Consider the following 21,461-nt stretch of genomic DNA (forward strand, 5'->3'; position numbering starts at 1 on the left):
CTGGCCCACCTCCTCCTGGGTGCTTTTTGTCCTTTACTGATAATGTTGATACAGTCAGATCCTAGACTAAGCTGGGCTCCAGGGTCCCGCTGTGTCTCTGAGCTGCCTGCAGAAGACAGGAGCAGAGAGCGAATGGACAGATGCAGTGCTCTGCTGTAAGACAAGACACAGAAGCAACAAGCAAGGAGGACTGTGGGTGTTGACACCAAGGGCAGACGAAGGTCATGCTGGGCCCTGCAGCAGCAACTCTGCAGACCTCTCTGGGGCTCCACTGTCACCCTGTGTGTGACTGTCCTGGGGCTGCCCTAACAAAGCTCCACACACCAGGGGCCTTAAAATGGTAGATCTGTGTCCTCTCACGGTCTGGAGGCCAGACATGCAACATCAAGGGGTGGGCAGGGCTGTGCTCCTTCTGGGGCTCTAGGGAAGGGCCTTCCTTGCCTCTTCCAGGTCCTGGTAGCTCCTAATGGTTCCTGGCGGCTCCTGGTGATTCCCAGCATCCTGTGGCTGGCAGCTGCGTTGCTCCCATCTCTGCATTCATCATCATATGGCCTTCCTCCCACCGTAGGTCTGTGTGTCCTCACGTTCTGGTCTCCTCTCCATGTGTCTGTGTCCAAGTTAACCTCTTCTTATAAGGACCCGAGTTGTTGGATTAAAGCCCACCCAAATCCGTGATGACCTCATCTCATCGAGTTATATCTGCAAAGACCCTAGTTCCAAATAAGGTCACATTCACAGATCCCAAGGGTGAGGATGTCAACATATCTTTTTGCGGAGGACGCAAGTCAAAGGACAACTCTGTGCCTGTTCGCCCAACCCCCATGCCTGGAACCACCAAGCCACATGTTAGATACAGAGAGAGGCTCCGACTGGCCTCATTCACCCTTGCTCATCAGAGCAGCTCGCTCACGTCTGTACCTGATCACAGGCACCATCCGTGCTCTCCCTTTATCCTGGTGTGCCTGTCCCCTCCTGGGCTCCCTTTGTGTGTGCATGGGGTTTGCCATTGTCCTGCAAACTCTGAACGCCCCTTTTTTCCCCCGTTTTCATGAATTCATTTGGACTATCTCATGCTGCCTGGCTTGGCATCTTATAGCCAGCTTTTCAAAGCAATCATAGCTGGTACACCAAGGGTTGATTTGGTGTGAAGAAATTAAGCTTTTTTTTTTTCTCATAAGCAAGTAAATTGGGAATTAAATTAGGTCCAAAATTCATCTGAGGCTTCTGAGAACTTGTTTGCAGAAAGTAATTGCTCTGGAACTGGCAACTTTAGTAATCAAAGAGAAGCTAAAGAAAAACAGAAAATTGAAAAAAAAAAAAAAAGGAGGAGGGAAATAAATTTGAACCAAGTTCATTTTTTCCAACATTTTATTTTGAAAATTTTTAAACGTTCAACAAAGCTAAAAGAACTTCTATAGTGAACACCTGTGTACCACCTAGAGTCAACTACTAACATGTGACTCTGCTTGATGTATGGTATCTCTGACTCTGCCGTGGCACAGCTCACAAGAGACTGCCAGGAGAGGAAGGTTCCAGGCTCCCCCTGAGATGGGCCAATGTCTCAGAAGCAAACTGTCCTCAAAGAACCTGTGTTATCAACATTCAAAGCCCTTCAAGAGGCCAGCATGGCCATCAGATTCCTTGTGGAAATATCCATTTTACCCTGACAGTAACACCAGCAGCCAAAATTTGTTTTAAAAATTATTGCACCAGCTGGGTACAGTGACTCATGCCTGTAATCCCAGCATTTTGGGAGGCAGGTGGATCACTTGAGGTCGGGAGTTCAAGACTAGCCTGGCCAACACAATGAAATCCTGTCTCTACCAAGAAATACAAAAATTAGCCAGGAGTGGTGGTGCGTGCCTGCATAATCCCAGCTACTTGGGAGGCTGAGGTGGGAGAACCACTTGAACCCGGGAGGCGGAGGTTGCAGTGAGCCAAGATCATGCCAGTGTACTCCAGCCTGGGCAACAGAGTGAGACCCTGTCTCAAAAAAAAAAAAAAAAGAAATTGCACATTCCTTTTTGTCCGTTTTTTCTCATGACTAGTGTGGTAAAATTTGGCTACCTACTACTTATCTGTTTATTGAAGTGTGCAATAGGTTTAAATATTCTTGCAACTACTTACATACAATAATAATTGAATAAATAGAATTCTTCCATACTCTTCAGCCTACGATTCTGAAAATGGTCTAATGGTGTGCACTGGCTTTTCTGGGCTGACCTGGAAACATAGTCGTCTTTACAAGTTCTGTACCAGCACAGTGCCTGGCACAAAGTAGATGCCCAGCAAACATTTGATCATTGGATAGATGCATATCCTGGAAAGCTGTGGTCAGACAAAAATAAATAAATAAAAATAAATAAAGGATCCTATAGAGTCAGTATCAAAGGTCTGCAGTTGCACTGATTGGGGGGAAAGATCTCAGGATCTCAGGATGCCATCTTGGCTGAAGGCAAGACTTTGACTCGGGTACCAGTGCCATTTGCTCCTTGAATGCATCTCTCACTCCGGACTGAATAATCAGCTCCCTGCAAATCCGTGTAAGGTGATTCAGGAACCAAGGGACAGGAAATTTTGTTCAGGTTATTTACATTCCTTATCGCTTGCTTTCAGCTGCAAGTGACCAGTAATCTACCTCAAGGTACTGAAGCAAGGAAGAGCATTTGTTGACACTTGGAAGCAGGAGTTTTGGGGTAAATTCAGACATTGCTGAATCCAGATGCTGAAATTCATCAGGAATGGATGCTGCCAGTCAACTCTACCATCCTGTATGATGCCTTGGCCACCATGGTAAGATGCCCACAAGCAGTTCCAGCTGCATTCAAACCCCTCAGGCACCAACCCCTGGACAACAAGAGCTTCTCTGGGCCAAAAAGTTCCCGCAAATGTCCCAAGGTTGCATCTCATTGGTCTGGTTTGGGGTATATGCCTATCTCTGAGCCAATCACAGGAGCCAGCCGAGAGGAATGGAATAATCTGATTGGCCAGGCCTGGATTGGCCCTCTACGCTGAGACTAGGCATGGGATTATCCCACTCATCAAAGAACTGAAACTGAGGATGGGGGAGAAGAGTTACCTAAGTGGGATCAGGTGCTATTTCTAGGCTACGTAAATTTAAGGCTCACTGAGCTCCAAATACTCAGGAAGGTGCACCTAATTTCCAAGTCTTTCCCACTCTCTCTCCCTCTCCAGCCAGCCCCAGGCGGCTTCCCCCATTGCCTGGCAAACCCTGAGCTCCTAGTCTGGTGCAAATATGGATCCCAAAGTTGAGTCTCTTCTTGTTCACGACCCAGTTTAATTCTCAGCGTAAGCCCTCCAGTCAATTCGTTGCTCTAAAAAGTTGGAAAACATTTATTAAACACCCAGGAACTGTGCCAGGCTCTACAAATGGTGCTGTAGTCCACCTACTCATTAGAATAACCTGGAAAACCTTTTCCACACAGCAATGCCAGGGGCCCACCCGCAGCATGCTGGGCAACATGCCCAGACCATTAGTATTTTTCCAAAGCCCTCCCTCCCCTGGATGTCCAGCCAGGGTGAGAATCCCTGCGTTAGGAAATAAGACGTATTATCCTGTAGATAATGGAGCGCCTTCTTGGGAGTTAAACGTTGAGCTGCCAGGTGCGCTTTCTAGAAAGAGCTCTGGAGGAGACAGTAAAGCACTGGGGTTGGAGTGAAGCAGGCCTGGTTGGGACCCACAGCTCTAACAGCAGAGCAGACACAAACTTTCCAGGCCCAGTGCAAAAATGGAAATGCAGGGTCTTTTTTTTTTTTTTTTTTTTTTTTTTAGTCTCACTCTGCTGTCGCCCAGGCTAGAGTGCAGTGGCGCGATCGTGACTCACTGCAACCTCTGCCTCCCGGGTTCGAGTGATTCTCCTGCCTCAGCCTCCCAAGAAGCTGGGAATTACAGGCACCTGCCACCACGCCCGGCTAATTTTTGTATTTTTAGTAGAGACGGGGTTTCACCATGTTGGCCAGGCTGATCTCGAACTCCTGACCTCAGGTGATCTTCCTGCCTCGGCCTCCCAAAGTGCTGGCATTACAGGCGTGAGCCACCGCACGTGTCCAAGAAATGCAGGGTCTTGTGTTCATAAACTATTAGGAATCTCAAGATGACAACGGCAGAGCATTAAACCGAGCACAGGGCCCTGTGCGTAGGTCACAGACCCCTGAAGCCAGCCCTGTTTTCCAGCTTTATAGCTCATAATCTTGGGAAAGTCATCTGACCACCGCAAGCCTCCTGACTGTCATTTCTGCGAAGGGGAGAGCAATAATTACCTCCAGGTTTTTGTGCAGGTTGCAATAAGATTATGAACGTGCCATGCTTAGGGCGAGGCTTAAGCATCCATTCAGTGGGTGAAAGGAAGAGAAGAGTGGAAGGGAAGCCCCATCTCCACGCAAAAACAGAGCAAAACCGGGGTGAAGGCTACCCACAAGGTACTGTGTCCTGCCCTGCTCAGTCGCCTCGCCCAGACTTCCATGTGCGGCCAGCAGAGGGCAGCGTTGTGCAACTAAAGCCCCAGGATTCGGGCAAGGCGCCACACCCAGAGGACAACTTTTTGCTAGAAGGTCTGGCAGGGAGCCTGCATAATTTACGCCTAATTCTCAAAACTAAAGCAAACAATGCCCCAAGAAATGATACCTAAGAGGCACATGACCTGCATGCAAATAACGAGGTAACATGAAGTAATCGCTTTCGGGTACGGTCTAATTTCCCCCTCGCCCCCACTCTGCTCCCAGGACCCTGCATGGTTTTCCCGAGGCTGGAAGGAAGGATGTTTGATAGGGACTTTGCTGTGCCATATTTCATTCGATTTTCCCGATACTCTGAAAGTTGGGCATTTTTATATATTCTTCTGTTTCTAAACAGAAGAGTAAATCATTTCTGCAAGCTGTTTCTGGGACGTGCTGGCCTCCCTTCTACCCCAGGACCTTTGCTTGTGCTGTTGTTTGTGGCAGAAATCCCATCCTCCCACCGCACAGCTCCTTCACTTGGCGAACATCTCCATATGTGTACATCTCAGCTCACACATCGTGTCCTCAGGGAGCTGTGCTCAAATCTTGCACACCTGGCCTGGTGCTCTGGTTTCTGCTTTCATACCAGATTGTTCTTTTCAGAGCTTCTATCATGGTGGGATGTGTATCTGTGTGCCTTTGATTGTCTTTCTCCCTCATTAGCCTGTAAGCACCAAGAAGGCAAGAACTGTTTTTGCTCATCATTGACTCCCTAATATCCTGGACATTGCCTGGCACACCCTACCAATGTTTATTTGTTGAATGAATGAAGGAAGGAATGAACTTGCCCAAGGTTGCACAGCTGGAAGAGGTGGAACTGGCCTTCGACCCAGATCCTCTGACCCACTAATCAGTCCACATCCCACTTTATCTTGTTGCCAAATATGAGCAAATGTTGAAAATTGTTTTTTTGTTTTGTTTTGTTTTTGTTTTTAGTCCTCCCACCCAAGGGCATCTGGGGGATTTATATACCAACACCTGTCAATCATGGTTGGGGGCTGCTGCGGTCAAGAGGTGGGTTAGCAGTGGTGCTAATTCCCTGGAACGGATGGTAGCGTGAAATCCTGCGGCAACAGAAAGCTCTCAAGCAAAGAAGTGCAGTTGCTGGAGGTCAGATGTCAGGCCAGAGTTTACAGAAGTGACAAAGGTAAGGGACATGGGAAGGTCACTATATAGATTACGTCCCCAGAAAAATGTGTGGAAGTCCTAACTCCCGCTGCCTGTGAATGTGATCTTATTTGGAAACAGGTTCTTTGCAGATATAATCAAGTTGAGATTAGGTCATACTGAATTAGGGTGGGCCCTAAATCCAATAACTAGGGTCCTTCTGAGAAGGTAATTTTCACAGATAGGAAACACCCAGGGAGAAGGCCAGGTGATGATGGAGGCAGAGACTGGAGTGACGCAGCTGGGAGCCAGGGAACATCAAGGATCACCAAGCATCAGCAGGAACCGCCAGGAGCTGGAGGGGCGGGAAGGATCCTCCCAGGAGCGTGTATTGCAGACACCTTGATTTTGGACTTTTGCCCTCCAGAACTGTGAGAGGGCAAGCGTCTGCTGTTGTAAGCCCCTCACTTTGGGGCGCTTTGTTGCAGTGGCCCCGGGAAATGAATACGGGCCCCTACAGTGCCGCAACGGTCAACGAGGAGCTTCGTGCTAGTGACTGGGGGTACCACACAGTGCTTGCAGCTTGGACTCTTAGTACAGGGTCACACAGTTTGTAGTTGGTAGAGCCCAGATTTCTGTGCTGTCGTATCTGCTCCTCGAGGCCATGGAGTGAGTTTCTCTCCTCTTCCTCAATCAGCGATTCCCCCACCCCCAGCTTTGCAGTGCATCCCTTCTCATCTCCCAGGGCACTCCTATCCCATCCACACTATTAACGGAGGGTGTGCAGGGCTGGGACCCCTGTGAGGCAGACCCAGGATGGCGCTGCTGTCTGAGAAACTGCGCAAGTCTTTATTTCAGTTTTCCGCTGCTGTGAAGAGGCCACACGGGCCCAACAATAGGGTTCCAGTCTCTCTGTGAGCCTCCCTGGACCCCTCACACCCCCAGGTGTGTCCGTGCCCAGGAAAACCTCACCGTCTTGGCCCAGGAACCTGCAGCCCTCCTCACCCTCCGACTTGCCTCCAGATTCTACTTCATGAAAGCACCTCTTAAAATGGTCAGTCCAAGCCAGATCCTCCTTGGAAGACGGGAGAGCAGAGAAGCCGATGGCAGTGCCCAGTCTGCCCTGGCAGGACAGAGGATGAGGGAGTCGGAACAGGTCAAGGGTTCATCATTTTCATGGCCCAGACTCATTGATGGAGAGACCCTCAGAATACTCAATCCTGGCCAAGACTAGAGAAGGGGGCTGAGACCTCCGTCTTGAAGATAAGGGAGAGGTCAGAGGATCAGCTGGGTGGCAGAGCTACACTTTGAACAGCCTGTTCCCTGGGACTGGAGTGAAGGCCTCTGGGACCTGAGCCATCCTACCCAGACCACCATCTTCCCTGCTCCTCAGCCCCTGTGACCAGGTGAGGGCACAAGCCTAGGAAAGAAGGTGCTCCGCACCTGACTATTACGAGATGAGAGAGTTGCACCAGCCCCTGGACGGGCACTGGGTCCCTTGACAGCAGCAAGAAGGAATAGGGGCTCAGTCCTCACTAAAGTAAGGCCCCACATAGCAAGCACAACCATCTCCTCTGACATGTGGCGTCAAATTGCACATCAGCATATGGAACCCTGGTAGATTTTTATTTTTATTTATTTTATCTATTTATTTATTTATTTGAGATAGAGTTTTACTCTTGTCTCCCAGACTGGAGTGCAATAATGTGATCTCACTGTAACCTCCACCTCCCAGGTTCAAGCGATTCTCTTGCCTCAGCCTCCCAAGTAGCTAGGATTACAGGCATGCGCCACCACGCCTGGCTAATTTTGTATTTTTAGTAGAGATGGAGTTTCACCATGTTGGCCAGGCTGCTCTCGAACTCCGGACTGCAAGTGATCTGCCCTTCTCATCCTCCCTAAGTGATGGGATTACAAGCCTGAGCCACCTCTCCTGGCCCTCGGTAGATTTTTAGAAACCTTCATCTCTGTGATTCCAGAAGCTCCAGGAGGCCAACAGCAGCCTGGGAAGGTGGAAAGCCTGTTCCCCCTAACTGGCCCACAGACAGAGGCTTTGGGACTCGCTGGGGTGGCTGGGTCTGCATCCTAGAGGAATGTGCACAAGTGCACAGGGAGGCTGAGGCACTGGCCAGGCCTGAGTGACCTGCTCCCTGGCCCGCTCTCCTCCCTCCATGCCCCTTCCTCTTTTGCTTGCCGTCCTGTTTTTCACGTACAACAAAGGCGTGCAGGTAAATTAACACTGAAGGATGACACCACAGCGTCTACCTACAGGGAGGCGGGGAAAAGGGTGATTTCATTTGATTTTGTACATTGATTTATTGTTTGCATTTTTTAACAGGCACATTCACGCATAACCTCTATAATCAATTTTGTCTTCTGTTTTCTTAATTCCCCAACAGGCAGGACAGCCGTGTCCCACGTTTCCCGCCACTTTCCCATGGTGACTGAGCTGCAGGGGTCCTGGGAGAGGGACGCTCACAAGGTCCCCGCACCGCTTCCCGGGGGTCCCAGAATGACAGATTCGTATTCTAAAGGTGAGTCTGTCAATTGCATTCTGCCCTATGGCAGTCTGGCCAAGGGGATGGTGCCGCAGAGCCAGGGGGGCAATCCCAGTTCATGGTCACCAGGCTCAACCGCAGGCAACGGGGGCTGCTTGCGTTCGCGTGCCAGGTCCTAGCTCCGCTGTTGTGTGGACAGGAGCGCGATGGGCGGAGCATCGGTCGCAAACGCTTGCCGGGGGCGTGGCCACGTGACTTGGTTGGTCCAATGGGATGTGAGCGGGGAAGACAGAGCCCGCCCCATCCTAGGTGGGTGCCTGAGGCGCTGGAGCTGAGTGTCCCAGCCACTTGCGCATGCTGGAGCGGAGGGGCTGTGCCTGGCCCGTGCTGTGTATGGGGGTGCCTCCGTTTCATGTCAGGTCAGTTTAGGGACACGGCATCATTGCAGCAAAAGCCTGACTCCATATCGCTGAGAAATCACCTTGGCTAATGGAGAAGCTGAAGTAGGGCTATCTCCCATGTGACGCTGGCAAAAAGTCATGTGACTTATTCGGGTCACATGACAGTCCCCCAACCGTGATCTGAAGGTGGCCACGTGGCCGAGGCAGGCCAAGCAGAGTGCTTTTGCCAGCGTCGGTACCAAGGTGCGTTTCTTTCTCGAAATCACGGCTGTAGGAAGCGGCAGCCTGGGCACCCTGTTGCAAGGTGGAGTCTGTGGGACATCCGAGACGGAGCAGAGCCACTTTACTCATTAGGTGTAAATGACCCAGCACTGGGGCCTACGAACTTCTCAGGACCTGTACATTTATTAGAGACTTCTGTGGGGAAGGGGATGGTTATTGATACCAAAGTGAAATTCCAAAGTCCAACACGTTTGAATCAATATCTACAAAAGATACCATTCTACCAACCTCATTAACAGATATATTTAGCATTCATAGAATGTTGTGTTGGTGAGTAAGTTGTAGGTTTCATTTTCTTGTGTCAGAAAAATTCCCAAGTATGCAGGATAACTGCTGAGAAGTTGTAGCCAACAGTAGAGGGAGTAACTTGCTGTGGAATGCCTCGGGGGAAGAAGGGTTCAGTAGCGGGTAGCAGAGACCCCCTTGATCCTGGGTCAAAGTAATAGGGAGGGGTTTTTCTCACAAAGCCAGAAGTCTGAAGGGGAGAGGTCACTCAACGTATATTTAGCCGGAGACAGCCACACATCCATTTCTGAACCAAATGCTGGTAAAGACAATGAGATTGAGATTTTATTTAACAAAACGCTCTGTGCCGGGTATCATCCTAAGCACTTTACAATATGAGCTCAGTCCTCTTACAGCCCTATGAAATGTCTGTCATTATTATCCACACACTTTACAGCCAAGGAAACTATGGCCCAGAGAGGTGAGGTTACTTGCTCAAGATTGTACAGCATGTAAATAGAAAGGCAGGGATTTTAACCCAAGCTGTCTGACTCCAGAGTTGACAGCAGTGCACACCACACTCTTGTCTCTCAATGCCAGTGGAGGAGGCGGACGCATCCAGGAGTCAGGGGTTGGAGCAGCTTCTTCTGAGGGGTGGACTGCTTTGAGCACAGGGTAGATTCCAGAGTGAAACTGGAATTCCTTTAGGAAGAACAGGAATGGATGCAGAGCGGGTCCCAGTGCTGCCTCTCCTCTCTCCACTCCTCCCTCCTCCCTTTCTGCTCTTACTCCTCTCCCTTTGCCACCTCCCTGGGGAGGTGCTTGCATAAACTGGGAAACTAAAAATCCAATAACTGCTCCTCTCCCATCTGCGACCCTCATCATCGGGTCTGCCCTTGACCTTCGCTTTCAGCTTCTCAGACTTTGATTCGTAAAAAATGAATAATAAAATGTAATAAAATGACTTTTGCAATGTCAGCCGTAAATAGATTATGAGAAGAAAATCTTTTGTTTAAACAGAAATTCTAATTTTCTGAAAGGTGGTGAATAAACACTCTGGAATGCATTAGAGATCAGCAAATCTTGTTTGCTTAAAATCCATGCTTCTATTTCTTTATATAAGCAGAAAATACTAGTTCTAATGTCCTTGCCAGAAGCTTCTTTGTACCAGAGTATTGGTCTCACTATTTCTATTTGAGTAGCTCAGAAGGTACTAAAAATCCCTGGCTAGGTGAGAGGGTGCCTCTAACAGAACCAGATGGAACAAAGGCTTGCTCGGGGATGCTGTGGCTCTTCTTTCTACTGCATTGTCCCAGTCCTTTCCCAGGAAAAGCATTTTTGAAGGTGAGAATGAATTATAAATTGCTTTTACCAATGAGAAGAAATGCCCATGGCCTGGATCCAGGAGGACTGAGCCCTGGGATTGGAAGAGCCCCCAGTGATTGCTTAGTTTTTGCTGCCATCAAAGCTGAAGGGTCTTTTCAGCATTTCTCACCAGTGGCTCCAGTGTCTGCCTAATCCACAGGCCAAGGAGGGTCTTCAGGAGGCTTGGGTGGGCATCACAGAAGCCACCACACCCAGTCTAAGCAAAATGGGGGCATTTCCATGAAGGGACAGGTGGGTCTCATGGAAGCAAAGCAATGTCCCAGTTGCCTGTGCTTTGTAACACAGCACCCAAAACTAGGCAGCATAAACTACCCTTTATCCCTCCAATGGGGGTGAGGACTCAACTCTTAAGGTAAGTCTTGGACCCCAGACCAGCTAGACAGGGACTGGGTGGAAGCACCTTTTTATAAGACACACCTACCAGTGTTCCATTACAGTTTACCATAACCATGGCAACACCCGGAAGTTACTGCCCCTTTCCATGGCAACAACCTGATGACCCAGAAGTTACTACCGTTTTCCTTAAGATTTCTGCATAATCCTCCCTTTAATTTGCGTGTAATTAAAAGTAGGTGTATTAGTCCATTTTCATGCTGCTGATAAAGACATACCTGTGACTGGGCAATTTACAAAAGAAAGAGGTTTAATTGGTAGTAGCTGGGGAAGCCTCACAATCGTGGTGGAAGGCAAGGAGGAGCAAGTCACATCTTACATGGATGGTAGCAGGCAAAAAGAGCTTGTGCAGGGAAACTCCCACTTATAATAACCATAAGACTAGTGAGTCTTACTATCATGAGAACAAGATGGGAAAAACCTGCCCCCATGTTTCAATTACCTCCCACCGGGTCCCTCCCACAACACATGGGAATTCAAGATGAGATCTGGCTGGGAACACAGCCAAACCATATCAGTGGGTATCAATATGATGCAGACCTGTCCCTGAATTGCTACTGTCAGCACACTGCCTATGGGATAGCCCTGCTCTGGAGGACCAGCCACAGAGCTGTAACACTGCTGCCTCAGTAAACCTGATTTCTTCCACCACCAGCTCTCTCTTAAATTCTTTCCTGAGTGGAGCCAAGGAACCCTCCCAGGCTAAGCCCCAATCTGGGGCTGCCTGCCCTGCATCAGGAGATTTGTGTAGGGCAAAGCAGGAAGTGCATGTCCTGCTCCAGGACTGGAAGGCTGCAGACCCTGCCTCTCACTTGGCCAGTAGGTGTTACTAGTGGTTGGCTGGGACCTCAGCTGGGACTATCAATAGGATTGCTACACACAGCTGCTGTCCATGGCTCAGGCCTCAGTGAGACAGTGTCAGGCCTCTGACTGCAGGGAGGGTGACAGCCCCACAGCCCCAGCTGCTGAATCCTGAAATCCATTGCCACGTTTGCAGCATGGCCGTGCTTGCCATAAGCTGCTCCCAGCCAGCGACTGAGCATGGCAGAAACATTGAGCCAGGCCCCTTCCTGCGGGATGCAAGACTCTGATGGGGGACCCTGACTCAGACTCCTTGGCACCTCTGCCCAAGCTTTCTGAAAACCACACTGCGAGAGGAGAATAACTCCCTCCTGCTTAGATGTGGGCGGCATACAGTGACTTCCTTCCAAAGAGAGGAAAAAGAGTCACTTTATTTATTTATTTATTTTTGAGACAGGGTCTTGCCCTATCACCCAGGCTGGAGTGCATTGGCATGATTATGCCTCACTGTAGCCTCACCTCCCAGACCCAAGTGATCCTCCTGCCTCACCCTCCTGAGTAGCTAGGGCCACAGATACACAGCACCAAGCCTGGTGTGCATAATTTTTTATTTGTAGAGTCAAGGTCTCACTATGTTGCCCAGGCTAGTCTCCGACTACCGGCCTCAAGCAGTCCTCCTGCTTTAGCCTCCAAATGTGCTGAGATTTCAGGTGTGAGTCACCGCTCTGGGCCTAAAAGGGTAACTTTAAAGTGGAATAACATGACAAACATGACCCTGGCTGGGTGACCAAGATCAGCATCAACAATGACATTCCATTCATTGGGGGCATCCTTGATATAATGTGATGAGAAGGACATTTTACCACTATAAAGTCTTTGTCCCCAAAACTCACAACCCCAGTCCTATGAGGAAAATCATCAAAGGCCAGTAAAGAACATTCTACAAGATACCCAACCAGTATTCCTCAAAACTACCAAGGTCATCAAAAACAAGGGAAGTCTGAGAAACTGTGATAAGGTGGTATTGTTTGGGTCTGTGACCCCACCCAAATGTCATCTCAAACTGTAATCCCCATGTGTCGAGGAGGGAGCCTGGTGGGAGGTGATTGGATCATGGGGCCAGTTTCCCCCATGCTGTTCACTTTATAGTGAAGGAGTTCTCAAGAGATCTGATGGTTTAAAGGTGGCAGTTTCCCCTGCGCTCTCTCTGTCTGTCCTGCCACCATGTGAAGAAGGTACTTGCTTCCCCTTTGGCCATGGTTGTAAGTTTCCTGAGGCTTCCCCAGCCGTGAGGAACTGTCAGTTAAACCTCTTACCTTTATAAATTACCCGGTGTGAAAATGGACTAATATGTAAGGGGTATGAGAAAATATAGGGTGTTTTAAGAACCTGTAAAAGGGAAGCTTCCCTTGTCTCAGAGGAAGGGAGCACAGGAAGATTGTACCAAGGAGCTGAAAAAGTCTGAACAAAGAAAGTGGAGATAAGACTGAAGCAAAGTGACCATTATTATTATCATTATTTTAACCCTTGCTATAGTCTAGGGAACAAAGTGATCATTTTGTGTGCAGGCTCTTGGAACAACCACTTTCAGAGCTTCCAGCAACTCAGAGAAGACCTGTGTGCTGGAAGCCAGACACGGGGAGGAGGTCTTAAGGAAAAGCTAGAGCACTTTGACAGAGGACAAAGGACCTTATTAAGACTTTTATTCTAAAAGACTCAGGAAGCCATTGAGAGGTTTTTAAGCGGAGATGTACTGTAGTAAGATTTGTGGGTTTATAACCTACTCTGTAGTTCATTTGCTTGTTCCAAACCAGCCACTGCAAGGAAAATGGGGCTGCCCTAACTGGCTTAGAGTAACCAAAATCTATCCCTGGGTTGGAAAAGGGGTCACTTTCCTTTGAGTCTTTGGGTGTTTTTATAAAGTAGGACTCGGGTGTTGGTTGCCAGACAGGCACCAAACCATGTCCACCCCAGAGCGAGAGGGGATTCCCAAAGACCCATGGGAAGTCTCTGCAAGGCTCCAGGCATGACGTCACTGAGGTGCCTTGGACAAGCAGTAAACGTTGGGAGGACTGGATTAGCTGATGTGCATTCAAGAGGTAGAATCAATGGTTTTTTGTTTTGTTTTGTTTTTGTTTTTGTTTTTTATGGATTGGCTAGCTTGGTGCAAGAAATCAAGGTTTTATATGGATTTACTACATGGTTGTTTTCCTAAATTCAATTTCCTGGTAATCACATCCCAAAACCACCACAGAAAATACCATTCTACTATAAGTGTGAGTCTTCAAAGAGGGGTGTCAGCATTCCCTGTTAGTAACATAATATGAAATTCCATGAGAAGGACCTAATAATTTACCGAGGATATTTTCTATCGCCACCTATGACTTCACCAAATATTCCAGTCCTAAACACTTAGAAACATTTCAGCCCAATTTGGAGTAATTTTTAATGGGAAAAAAACAAAAAGACATTGTATTCATCCATTTTATGTGTAATAAAATTATGCCACTTAAGACTTCAATGTGATTAAATTTAAAATACAAATGTCTAGGTATAAAATAAAACATAATGGCTTTTATTTAACCAGCTCCAGTCAAAAGCCCAGTTCAGATTTCCTGTGGTTTCTCATCTGTGTTTCCTGCTGAGTCATTCTTTCCATAAACAGCTTCTGAAATGATAAAGCATACATTTATCAACATAGATATTGCCATCTTTTCTTGTAGAGAACATTATCACGTTTATTCCACTCAGAAGGAAAGGTGGCATGCCTATTTGTATTATTACCCCCAAAATAACTCTGTAATGAATAAGCCCTCGGCAAATCATGGATCCGCTGTTCATCTATGCTCTTTTTCTGATAGGAGCCTTGTAAGATCTTTGAAATTGCTCTGAGCTGCTACTTTGATATTCTTTGGAGCCATACATTTTGTGATATACCTTAAACTTCATTTGGAGGCAAATTTAACCCTCAATTTATCCACAAACTTAAACTGGGCAATTTCCTGAAGCAAAATATTCCTGAAATATGCGTGGTGTCTCATAAATGTGGCCACGTGAAACTGGTAAGGACTGCTCTGGAAATTAGGACAATTCAAATTCAAGCTAACTCAATAGTGACAAAATGGGCCTTTTGTTGTTGTGTTGTTGGTTTGTGGGGAATTTTTTTTTTTTTTTTTTACCCTTTAGGTTGTTAAAGATTTAAAGATTGGCAAAGGGATGGGTATTCTCATAATATGCTGGTAAGAAGCAAATTGGTTCAGCCTTATTGGAAGATGTCATAGCAATAGCTACTAAAATGTTTAGAATGCACATACCATTCGTTGGAATAATTTTGCTTCTAGATTATAGAAATACTTCTCCACGTGCCAAGAAGCGATAACTGAGGTGCCCCTGGTTGCAGTGGTTGCAATAGGATAAAATCATAAACAACCTAACATCCATTGAGATGTAAATGAGCAGTAGTGTATGACCATTCAAAAAGAATGAGCTGGACCTATCTGATGATTATTAAGATATGCTGTTGAGAGAAAAATATGGTAAAAAGTGAATCAACTTCAAACCCACGTTAGAGAATACTCTCCTAGGGAATTTTCTATTGGGGTATATATTTAGGTAGGTGCTTGGAAAAGGGTCTGGAACTGCAGAATCTAGTAGGTTCTCGGTAGTTGAGTGAATACATGGTAGAACCAATATATGTTGTTAATAATTTTTCCCATTTGGTATCTGCCTATCTAATTTCATTCATGGAGTTTTAAGCAATAAACTTTATTTTCAAAATCTCTAAGTAATTGTCTTAGGATGGAGTAAGTGCCCTTTTTCATTGTCCAACTTGGCAACTTTCTTTACCTGGTCTTGATTTCACTCCACTGTAGACAGTGGCAATTCTCAAATGAAATCTTACCTTTCAGTGACTTTTTCCATGGCACCCTTTTTCTTCTCCCCACCCTTCCCCTTTTCCCTTGATACCTCTTTTATCCCTCAAGTGAGAGTTTGGACATCCCTTCCATGGAGAAGAGCCCCTAACAATCCTGGAATAAGGCAGATCACCTGTGGCTCATACTGTGATATAAGGTTGTTGTGAGGACGAAATATCTTAATGCTTATAAATCATTTAGAACAGTGCCTGGCACATTATATTGTGGGAATTCTGCAAGTGTGAACTGTCATTACTAATTGTAGTTACTAGACTGCAAGCTACATGAGGGTAGGAGCTCCATCCATCTCATTTGCTATGGTGAAATGCAAAACATGGCCACATTGCCCCAGATTCCTCTCATCCTGGTATATATGTCCCTCTGCATTGTGATTTTGCCACTTCTCACATCCAAAGGTAGAATCCTAGTTCCTGCCATCTAAAGGAGCTAGTCTAACCTAACTCCCACCTGGTGGAGAACTGAGGCATCCCACCAATACCCAGTACCAACAAATTCATATGCAAGTGAGCTATATTAAGATTTTCAGCCAGCAGAAGAATTATCCAGCCAACCCACAGAATCATGAGTCAAGCAATATCATTGCCATTTCAAACTAAGTTTAAATACTAAGTATTGGGGTGGATTGTTAGCCAGCACAGAATAACCAATACATTTACCATTGTATCCTCCAGCATAGAGGATGCAGGGCTGGTGCTAGTAGATGCTCAATAAATACTCGTTGAATAAATGAATGAGTGCATGATGCAGGGGGGGAGAGGGAGAAAGGAAAGGAAAAAGAAAAAAAAGGAAGAAAGGAAAAGGAAAGAAAAGGAGGAGAGAGAGAGGGAGGGAAGAGAGAGAGGAGGGGAAGAAAAGAGAAAGGAGAAAAGGAAGGAAGGAGGGAGAAAGGGGAGGGAGGGAGGAAGGAAAGAAGAAAGGAAGGAGGACGGAGGGAGGAAGAAAGAGATGCAACCTTCTTATTCCATTGGAAAGATTAATGCCACAGAGTAGGAGGATCGAGTTACAACAACCATGATCTCTTTTTAATTGTCGATTTCAGAGGCTGTGTACTTAGAAAGGGAAATGTGACCAGCTGTAATCATGTAATCGCATTGGAACTACTTGCGGTGTCTTTTCTATGGAGAGTAAAAGAATGTCCAGATTTCAGATCCAGGTCCCCTGACTGCTTTAAAAACTAAAATGTCCATTAATACATTTCAGGAAATGACACTCATATTGGTTGTCTTAATTATTAGTAAAGTTGATTATTTCTCCTTCTCTCAAACACCGATGAAAAATGTCATTTGTGAACACTGACAATAATTTGAACTCTATTGAATTCTTTAGTTTATCTTTATCATGTATAACCAAAATCTTGGTCAGGCACGGTGGCTCACATCTGTAATTCCAGCACTTTGGGAGGCCAAGGCAGGCAGATCACCTGAGGTCGGGAGTTCGAGACCAGCCTGACCAACATAGAGAAACCCCATCTCTACTAAAAATACAAAATTAGCTGGGTGTGGTGACACATGCCTGTAATCCCAGCTACTTGGGAGGTTGAGGCACAAGAATTGCTTGAACCTGGGAGGAGGAGGTTGCATTGAGCTGAGATCAGGCCATTACATTCCAGTCTGGCAATAAGAGCAAAACTCCATCTCAAAAAAATAAAATAATAAAATAACAGAAATCTTAATTTTACACTTGTATTAAGCTCTTCTTATTCCTGAGCAGAACCAAAAGGCATAGAATCTCCAAAGCCAATTGATTATGTTGATGTCCTCTTAGATTTCAGCTTTAAAACAGAGAAGACAAAACAGATTAATTAATTCAAGTGTCACAATTGTTGTTATCTAATTTGCTTTACTCCCAGATTTTCAATATTTTAAATTCAGCCAATAGTTAAGTTTTGAGGATTTATATGGCATAACATTTGTTAATCAACTGCCATAAAACCAAAATTTAAAAAAAAATGATTTCCTGGGGCTGATAGGGAGAGGAATATGATGAAAAAAGAAATGGGACACTTTTTTTTTCATTTTTCATGCCAGGGAGTCAAAAAATACCATCCAAAGTTAAAACATGGAGTTTAAGAAAAAGCTAATGACTTCAGCCTCTGATTTTTCTAACCATTTTTCTTAACTTTAAAGGAACAGAGAACTCATTTCTCTTGAGTGTGTATGCTCCTGTGTCCTTTGTGTATTTCTGTGTGTGTGTGTGTTTCTGTGTCTGTGTGGGTGTCTATGTTTGTGTGTATCCAAAGGTCAGCAATTTCTTTAGTTTAACTTCAGATTCTTTTACTGGCAAATCTAAGTAAAATCAAACATTTTCATTTTAAAAGTAGCATCTACAGTAAAATTCCCCATTTTCAACTAATGTCTTTTTATTTGTCTTTTCATCCATGCAGCAGAGACCAAAAACTGATAATAATGACTATTTCTGGGAAGCAGGAGATTGAGTGTCTTTCCATTCGCATTTTTATCCTTTGCACTTTTATACATTGTTCAGTTTTTTAAAATACCATATATAGTTTTATGAATACTATAAAGTTGTCAACAAAAAGAGTCAAACTCAGTAAAATATTTAAAGAGGTTTATTCTGAGCCAAATATGAGTAACCAGGGCCTGAGACACAGTCTCAAGAGGTCCTAAGAACATGCGCCCAAGGTGGTTGGGTGACAACTTGATTCTATACATTTTAGGGGGACAGGAATTACAGGCAGACATCAATCAATACGTGTATACGTTGGTTCCATCCAGAAAGGTGGGACAGCTCAAAGAGCTGGGGGTAGGGGAGTGGGTTCCAGGTCACAGGTGGATTCAAAGATTTTCTGATTGGCAATTGGTTGAAAGAGTTATTAGCTAAAGACCTGAAATCAGTAGAAAAGAATGTCTGGGTTAAGATAAGGGGTTGTGGAGACCAAGGTTCTTATTATGTAGATGAAGACTCTAAGTAGCAGGCTTCAGAGTGAGTAGAAGTTAAATGGTTCTTATCAGACCTAAGAAGGTGCCTGCCTGTTAATCTCTCCTGAGTCAGGAAAAGACCTGGAAAGGGAGGGGAATTCTCTAGAGAATGCAAAGACAACTTTACAGGGCCATTTCAGAATATCTCAAAAAATATATTTTGAGGTAAAATACTTCAGTTTCTTTCAGGGTCTGCCATCTGTCACGTGATGCTATACTAGAGTCAGGTTGGAATTTGGTATCTTCTGGCTACAAAGAGTCTGTTTTATCAGCCTAACAATCTCTGTTTTAATGTTAATGCTGGTCAGTTGTGCCTGAATTCCAAAGGAAGGAGAGCATAAAAAGGCACGTCCAACTCCCTACTTCCCATCATGGCCTGAACTAGTTTTTCAGGTTTACTTTGGAATCCCCTTGGCTGAGAGGAGGGATCCATTCAGTCAGTCAGAGGGCTTAGACTTTTATTTTGGGGACTGGGCGCAGTGGTTCACACCTGTAATCCCAGCACTTTGGGAGGCCAAGGCAGGCAGATCACTTGAGGTCAGGACTTCGAGACCAGCTTGGCCAACATGGAGAAACCCTGTCTCTACTAAATATACAAAATTAGCCAGGCGTAGTGGCACCTGCCTGTAATCCCAGCTACTCAGGAAGCTGAGGCAGGAGAATCGCTTGAACCTAAGAGATACAGTGGTTGCAGTGAGCTGAGATCGCGCCATTGTACTCCAGCTCAGGCAACAACAGTGAAACTCCATCTCAAAAAAAAAAAAAGATAAGGCTGTGGAGACCAAGGTTCTTATTATGCAGATGAAGCCCTCAGGTAGTAGGTTTCAGAGTCTCACTCTGTCGCTCAGGCTTGAGTGCAGTGGCACAAACATAGTTCACTGCAGCCTCGACCTCCTGGGCTCAAGCAATCCTCCCACCTCAGCCTCCCAAGTGGCTGGGAATACAGGCATGCAGCACTATCCCGGCTAATTTATTTTATTTTATTTTATTTTTTATTTTTATTTTTTGTAGTGACCAGATCTTACTATGTTGCCCGGGATGATCCTAAACTCCTTGATTCAAGTGATCCTCCCGCCTCAGCCTCCCAAAGTGCTGGGATCACAGGCAAGAGCCTCAGCTCCAGATGTAAATGTTTCTCATCAGACTTAAAGCATCTGTTCTGTCAGTCTTAAGGTCTCTGTTTTAATGTTAATGCTGGTCAGCTGTACCTGAATTCCAAAGGGACGAAGGTATAATGATGGATGTCCAACAACCCATTCCCATCATGACCTGAACCAGTGTTTCAGGTTTACTTCAGAATGCCCTTGACCTAGAGGAAGGGTCCATCCAGTTGATTGGGAGGCTTACAATTTATTTTTGTGTGACGGAAGCCATAAAAGACAAAATTGATATATTCGCTGTAAAAATAAGCTGTTTGGCCGGGCACGGTGGCTCATGCCTGTAATCCCAGCACTTTGGGAGGCTGAGGCAGGTGGATCACTTGAGGTCAGGAGTTTGAGACCAGCCTGACCAATATGGTGAAATCCTGTCTCTACTAAAACAACAAAAATTAGCCGGGCATGGTGGCGTGCACCTGTAGTCCCAGCTACTCGGTAGGCTGAGGTAGGAGAATGGCTTGAATCCGGGGGGCGGAGGTTGCAGTGAGCTGAGATGGCGCCACTGCAATCCAGCCTGGGCAGCAGAGCAAGACTGTCTCAAAAAAAAAAAAAAAAAAAAAATTAAGCTGTTCTGCCCAGAAATGTATACCATAAACACAGTAACATGACAAACTGAAAAAGACCTGATTTCTTTGATACGAAGAGAGCTCCCATGTATGAATTGATGAGGCTCAGGACACACCACCCCAAAATATGAACCAAGGAGACTGGCATAGGCCACCCAAATATGCCTCTTTGTCATAAGGATTATTTTGACCTGGTTATTTTGAGAAACTGCAGACATAGAAGATCCAAAAAGTTATCCTTTGTAAGAGAAATTGATATCTGTAAAGGAAATCTCCATTTGAAAGGATGTCTCCCTCTAAGAGTCTTCATCAATGGAGAAGGCTTCAACTTAAATCTGCACAAGCTCACTTTTGCTTTCCAGGACTTTTCCTGACCTTCTCATCTTAAAGGAGCCTTTCCCACCCTCTTGGCTTTGTTTCAGCAAACAATGATATTTAAGCCTGAAGCTTACACTCTTTTTTTTAAGATCAACTCATTTCTTTGGATCATCTCCCATCTCTACAGGAGGGATAAACGTTCTTAAACTTCTGTTTGTTTTTCTCCTGTGCATCTGTCTTTTGTTTCAGGGATTCCCGGCTAAGAACTATGAAGGACAGAGAGAAAATTATTTTTCTTCCCCTGGAGAATCAATAAGAAAGACTGACAATTGTGCAGAAAAATGAGCAAGGCTATCAACAGACAGTCCCCAGTAAAACAAAACCACTCACTCACTACTCTTAAATAGATGAGAAGCTCAGTCTCACTTGGGAAAAGAGAAATGAAACTTAAAATGATGCAAGAGCTTCCCTTTTCCATCTATCAGACTCTGGCAAGGGGAAGAGGCTTTAAGAGCCTGGACGAGGGGGCGCTTCGTGTTTCTATTTACGGTGTACACTTAACTCTTATGGCCTTTTTGAATTTCATACCATGGACATATTTTGCCTTTTCAAAACTAAATGTGTTTTAAATACAGAAGTCCTAAGCAAAAAGGTTTGAAATGGAGAAGTTAGATGTTAACTCTTCTCCCACGGGGCAGCTACTCATTCACTCATGCCACTGACACTCCCTGAGCAACTGCAGTGCCTGGCATTCTGGGCCCTGGGAAACGGCTGCGAAGAAAGTAAAGTCCCCAGCCTGGTGGCCCTTGTGTTCTGGCAGCGGGAGACAGACAATAAACAAACGAGTCCCTATGTGGTCTGCAGGTGATGACAGGTGATGACAGGTGATGACAGGTGATGACAGGTGGACAGATGATGACAGGTGATGACAGGTG

General features: G+C 45.8%; 1 protein-coding gene across 1 annotated transcript in view; it reads left to right on the plus strand.

The window, feature by feature from the left end:
* Window positions 1–6,125: 6,125 nt before the first annotated feature.
* Window positions 6,126–21,461, plus strand: part of MLYCD (malonyl-CoA decarboxylase) — a 93,591-nt gene continuing 78,255 nt past the window's right edge. The window contains exons 1-3 of the mRNA XM_011972274.1: window positions 6,126–6,197; window positions 8,194–8,382; window positions 8,690–8,767. Coding sequence (XP_011827664.1) covers window positions 6,126–6,197; window positions 8,194–8,382; window positions 8,690–8,767 — 339 coding nt within the window. The remainder of the gene's footprint in view (window positions 6,198–8,193; window positions 8,383–8,689; window positions 8,768–21,461) is intronic.

Source organism: Mandrillus leucophaeus, unplaced genomic scaffold (genome assembly GCF_000951045.1).
Source record: "Mandrillus leucophaeus isolate KB7577 unplaced genomic scaffold, Mleu.le_1.0 Scaffold10, whole genome shotgun sequence".
NCBI lineage: Eukaryota > Metazoa > Chordata > Mammalia > Primates > Cercopithecidae > Mandrillus > Mandrillus leucophaeus.